This window comes from Glycine soja, chromosome 18 (assembly GCF_004193775.1).
Source record: "Glycine soja cultivar W05 chromosome 18, ASM419377v2, whole genome shotgun sequence".
Classification (NCBI taxonomy): domain Eukaryota; kingdom Viridiplantae; phylum Streptophyta; class Magnoliopsida; order Fabales; family Fabaceae; genus Glycine; species Glycine soja.
The window spans coordinates 53754490-53761145 of record NC_041019.1 but is presented as its reverse complement, the minus strand read 5'-3'; the positions used below and the strand labels follow the sequence as shown (position 1 = coordinate 53761145).

General features: G+C 28.2%; 1 protein-coding gene across 1 annotated transcript; it reads right to left on the bottom strand.

Annotated features, from left to right (window-relative positions):
- Positions 1-422: 422 nt before the first annotated feature.
- On the bottom strand, positions 423-5205 carry LOC114396068 (GDSL esterase/lipase At5g33370-like). The gene is made up of 5 exons (XM_028357960.1): positions 4801-5205; positions 4543-4670; positions 2040-2282; positions 1310-1562; positions 423-840 (listed from the first exon to the last, which is right to left on the bottom strand). Exons 1-5 carry the CDS (start codon positions 5051-5053, stop codon positions 602-604), a joined length of 1116 nt encoding a protein of 371 aa, XP_028213761.1. The 5' UTR covers positions 5054-5205; the 3' UTR covers positions 423-601.
- Positions 5206-6656: the final 1451 nt, after the last annotated feature.

Sequence of the window (6656 nt, the reverse complement as noted above, 5' to 3'; positions counted from 1 at the left end):
TCAATACGAATTTAATTAAAATATTATAATATAAAGACATTTTTATATTATTCAATAATAGATTGCCATATATTTTATTTGATTCAGCAGAATTGCCATACACGAATGGGATTTAGAGTTCAAGTAAACCTCGATCTAGAGCTAGAAGTATAACAAGCTAAATGTGATATATGCAATATGAATGATAGTTTTAGTTTATATGTTTGAGTAACATAAGTGATTTTAATTTTTGTTATAATTAATTTTAATTTTAATATTTTACGTAAAAATAAGTTTGTATTAAAATGAAATATAATTAACTAGGAGTTAAATATGTTTTTTAATTTATTTTAAATAGGGTAAGGTTCACTTTTAATTTTTTTTTAAAAAATTGAAAATCTGGGGAGGCCACGGTGGAACAATATTTTTGAAATTCAAAACAATTAAGTAATAGCTTGATGAGATTTCAAGCTCCAATCATTTATACATTTTTGAAAATTACACAATTAATTGATTCCATACAAATTAACAACAAACCCAATTACAGTAAGAGCTATCATGCATTGGCATTGAGGGCCAAGTTAGTGATAACACACTATTCATTAGGCTAATTTGTTAATCTTCATGAATGTGTTCGAGCATCCAAGGTCAGAATGGTGCTGAGGTTCATTGGCTTCATATACTTTGTAGAGCCAGACATAATTTGTTCTACAACAAGTTTGTTTGCCTTTTCAGTTGGATGGAATGGATCCCAAAATGCATGCAAGTCTCGGTTGGGGCATAGGTTGGAGACTGGCAAGCATAGCCCCATACCATTGTAGGGTCCTTGTCCACAACAAGCTACTTTTGACGTGTTAAATCCTATACCAATATGACAACATAAAATGTTAGGATTTAAAGTGATAATTGTCCAAGTTTAATAAGCAGTTGTATAAGAAATATCTCTAGATAATGTGGACCTATACCATTCGATCCCATTTCTATCACAATGAACACCACACATATTTAAGCATGTCAAGAGTGTATACAATTAAGGCCACTAAACAAATGACAAATTATTCCATTTCTTCTTTATTATTTCATTAAAATTATCATGCTACATTTTATATTTTATATAGATCAAGAAAAATTAATAAATAAATGAAAAAAATAAAATCTTTACAAAATAAATCTTATTATTATTAATTTATTTTTTTTATTTTTTGGATCATATCATTAATATTATGAGATATAAAAAAAAATTAGTGTTATGTTAAAAAGTTAAAATGATAATGATAAAAATTTTCTTACACAACATTTATTATCATGAGATGGAAGGAGTATATAGTACCATAAGCATTGGGATTGGTGATGAAATCATTGTGCATTAGTGCTGTATTTGCAGCAATGAAAACGTCGCTGCCAATTTTCTTGTTAAGTTCAAGTAGCATTTGCTCTAATTGAGGGTTGTACAATGATGCAGCACGTTGTAGATCAGCAGAACATTCTCCATTTTTGCCTCGCATGGCCAATTCTGCAGGGGCACAACCCAATGGCCCTGACCCTGTCACAAGAACTCGCCGAGCTCCCAGATTATATAGCCTCTGCATTGCATTATTAATATTACAATAATAATAATAACAAAATCTTATCTTATCAGGCCAGTTTTGTTACATGGATCATTCGATATCATTTCACAAAATTGAAAACAAAAATTTTCATTATTATTGTTATTATCATAATTGAAATAAGGTAAGAAGCCAAAATACATTTGTTTTGAATGTGTTTTTTGTGTCACCAAAGAATCTAGGTCATGTTTAGATAAACTTTTTTTTAAGTAAATAAGAAAGTAAAATGAATTAAATTTTTTCTACAAGTTAAAATTAATTTATGCACTTTAGTTTTTAAAAAACTTATTAAATGATTGACTTCTAAAGTTAAATGTATATGTTTAATTATTTTATTATAGTTTACGAGAGAAATTACGAGAAAAATTCAATATATTTATCTTCTTATTTTCTTGTTGTATAAATATTTACAGAGAAGTTTTTTGAAAGAGAACTTAATTTAATTTTATATACCTGCAAGTGCTTGCTATACCGATTGATGAGAAACTTGACATAGTCTGGGAGTGAGTATTGACGAGACCTTGCAGTAGAGTCCACTAGGAAGTAGTTGTTTACAAAATCATTGCCACCAACAGTGATAAGGATCAACGCTTGATTCACGAGTCGTTTAGTTCGTGAGACACCAATTAGAGCACTCAGTCGTTGTTGGTACTCTTTAAAATAATCTATTTGTTTGTGCATTTTAATTATGTTCATCTGCAAAAGTTGCATTAAGAAGCATAATTGCCAACTACAAATGTTTGCATGTTAATTTCGAATTGAGAAGTTCAATTTGTACACGACTTTTTTTATAACTTTTTTCCAAATTAAGAGAGACAAAAGAAAAGAGAAAAAAAATACGTAATAAGTTAATTAAGCAATCTAATTGAGAAATATGGAGAAAAGAACAAGTTGTAAACAGGTATCCTAAAAGATACTACTAAGTGTTGCCGTAATCAGTTAGCATTCATTACTCAAAATATTATATGATTACCTAGCCGTGATTAGTTAGGATATTATATCTCAAATTAGTCATATATTAATCGGATATTTTTCTGTTATTATTTTTCACATATTTGGCTCATACTTGTATTTCAAATTTATATATATCCTTACACCTCAATCAATAATATTGACTACTCCAATTATCTTTATTTTCTATACTAAGAACAATATGTTACTGTTTGACCATAAATAAATGTTCAGGTCCATTAAGTATGATATGGAATCTACCCCTTGCCTTAGATTCAAATTCCCGTGGTTTTGTGCTTCCATGTTTTCCGGGCTTTAATACAATTTATTATCAGTTTGGCTTTATTCGGGAATCACAATGGTATAACTTTATAATTAATTGGAATTCTACTAGTAGCCTAGTGGGGAAGAGTTTAGGAAAGTACAAACCTCGTTGTTACCATTTTACCAAAGAAACTATATAATTGATTGTCAAACTAATTACAAATTTACTAACAAAATTTGATATAATTATAGTAGATGACTGAGTTTGATAAAAGTTGAATTCTGAGTTATGAAATAATTTTTATTGGAAAACATAAATCTATTAATCTCTTAATTATGAGTCATACAAAAGATTAAACACATAATTTGATTTTTATAAGTGGTAACTTGCTTTGGTCTTTATTTAGTGTTCTTAGAATATTAATTAAAAAATTAAAAAAGTATTTATTATGGAAATCATATTTATAAAGGAGTATAAAAAGGTCATAAATAATATGATTTTATGTATTTAAATAATTTTTATTTTTATTTTTTAATCAATATTTTAAGAACAGAGATTAAAATTTGTGATACAATTTAATTCCCACTTCATCAAATGTCTGACAAATTAGACCTTCCCTAGCCTGTTAAAGTTAACCAAATTTAGAAACTAAATATTTGTTATGAAATTGACAAATTTTAATTTGGAGACTAATTAATAATTATTATGAAGTTAAGAATTTTGAAAACTAAACTATATATCCGGACACATTTAAGGACGAAATGAATACAACATTTTGAAGATATTTACTCTACAACTTCATAATAAAGGCACTCACCACACTCATGCATTGATCTATTCATGCTCATTCTTGATTAACTCTTAATATCATTAATCCTTTTTCTTACTGCTAACTTGTATTGTAAGGTTCTTTTTGCAAAAGTATTTACCCCTTTGCACAAGCAACAAGCATCTGCATCCAACATTCGAAGTCTAAAACCTATTGCCCTTCAACAGATACCACTCAGTCTAGGTGCAAATCCTGGCTTTTTACACGAAGGAAAATGGGGATGAAATATTGCAGAGTTATATTACTCATACAATAGTTTTCTATAACATTATTTTTTTTCCTATTTCTTAATTTCTGTCACATCAATCATTTCATCTCACTTTTTTCTCTCTTTAATTTCCATCTCTCTCTTTGTTGTATAAAAATATTATACAAATACAATGTCTGTTGTTGAAATTGAAACTTGTGTCGTTGCTTTTGTTGTATATTTCTAAGAGCCAACACACGGTAAATATTGATGTTTTTAGCAATTAGTAGAATATTTTGTCAGGAGAGAATCTTTATTAACAAGAATTAATCACATGAACATATAATTATTAGAACGTACAAAAAGTTAAAATCCGGAAAAACCTATGACTATTTATGGTAAAGCGTGCTCAAGGTTTTGAATATATGCATTGTGCGATATTACGTAAAAACACAGTCTCAGATATTATTTTTTCAACACATTATTTTCTATTAGGTAAAATTCAAGTGTACCTATTCCACTAAATATACATGTGGGTCTCATTTACTATTTGGTGAATCCCATTCCTAATTAAACTAGTAGGACCTATATAAATTTCAACAAAAAGAAGATATTATATTAAAAAATGCGTTGCATGTTAATGCTCTTTGTACTTATACATGTAAGAAAGAAAGAAGCTAGCTGGAATTTCATGTCATTAATGAATAATGAATTAAGTACTTACAAACTGATCTCCTGTATCGTTAAGGATTCCAACGCCAGCTGAAGCAAAATTGGCACCAACTAAGAGATTTTCTCTCGTTAAGTCCGGGCTCAAGTAAGGCATTGTAGACTCAGCACCTAGTTGCTGACCTGAAACATTGACCCTCCTCGTTACAGATACATCAATTTTAATGTTGATGATGCTAAAATTAATGACCATATGATAAATAAGTATTTGGACATGTATAATGCAACCTTTTTTCACATATGGAAACTTAACTGATAAAATCCGGAATGTTGAAGCCGTTAGAGAAGCGTCCAGTTGCTCTATGAGTTGGATAGTCAATTCCATAAGGAGGGGCATTAGCACGAGCAATGGTTTGCAAATAGTTGTTGTTTCCATTGTCAACAAGCGAATCTCCAAACACAAAGAATGCTCTTGGCCTGGCTTCACTTCTAGGGACAATAACACCAAGTAGTAATATAACTAAACCTAGAAGTACCATAGGAACAAAACTTGACGAGGGTGCCATTGAAATGAACCTTTGAAATAATTGTCTTGGTTTTGGAAGGGTTTGTTTAAGATATGGGATGAAGAGCTTTACTTACCTGGGATACATATACAAGTCTTGAATACGTACCTTTCCCACCAATGTTATAAATAGCATGAATAATTGAATATTGCATGAGCTTAGGGCTTTCCGATTTTGGGTGCTCTTTTATTGAAGGTTTTAAGTTCTAGCTCTAGAAATTGTGGCAACGTTACGAGCTTAATTGAGATGGGTCGCATTGAGAGTCAAGAACACGAGTTTCCACTTTCTAGGTAGATGCATGCTTTGACTTTGTGTTAGACTTAATTTGGGATGAGATGAATATATGATGTTGTAGTCTTAGTGTAAAGTAGAATTTTATATTGGATAATAATAAAAAAATTAAACATTATATAAGATAAAATTTATAAATCTAAATTTTAAAGTTTTGGATTAAAATATAATATTAAAGTTTACTTTATATATATATATATATATATATATATATATATATATATATATATATATATATATATGTCTGTGTGTGGGGTTGCTTGGTGGCCTATATTGGAATAATTGTTTTTAGTATTTATTTCCTTAAATTTTTAACATATATATGAATATGCCTATCTCTATCGACCAATATAATTATTTGGATTTGTACTACAACGTATCTAATTTTTAGTAATATTTTTTGTCTAACACATAATAAAAATATTATTAAATTTAGTTACATTACAAATAAATATTAATAATATGTTTTTGAGGTATTTTATCAAATATTGTATATAGTTTATATTACTAAAGCCTAAAAATATTAAAAAAACTTTAACAATATAAACTATATGCAATATTTAATAAATGTTGTAAAAATATATTAGTAACCTTTATTCATAATTTTGTAACATTTTTTGAATGTGATTACAAATTTTTAGTAATATTTTTATTAATTGTTAGATAAAATAAATATTGCTAAAAATCAAATTTGTATTTGTAGTTTGCTGGATATATAGAAAAAATTAAATATAATAATTGACATTTCTTAATTTAATCGATCAGTAGCTTTGTTAGGTGATGATCTCGTTTCATGAAGGTTTTGAAAAAGTTGTCAAACCAACCTTTAATGCATAGTAACACTAATAACGAATTAATATTTTTGAGCTAAGTCTACGGTGCAACGTCATTTTGTTACTCCACTCAATAAATTATCCGTTCCTCCTTCTTTTTCTACTTCTGAGGCTATTAAAATACTACCAACGTTGAAAAAATAATAAACAATATTAATATCCTATCTCTCTCTCTCTTTCCCCTTTATTTGATAAACATAAAAAATCAAAATTATGCTTCGTTAATACAACTTATCCTATATGAGTAATTTTTTTAAAAGCTAGATGCACTAGTTTAGCAATTTTAAAAGCAAATTGCAATAGATTGGTAAAAAGAAACATTTTTTCTTGTTTATACCATAATTATCCTTCATTGAAGCAATCTTGTTAATTTGAACGAGATAATAGGGACATACTATAAATGACAAAATTCATCTTTCAAGATGCCAATTGATCCTAATGTTTGATGATAAAAAAACTGTATTCTATTCTATAAAAAA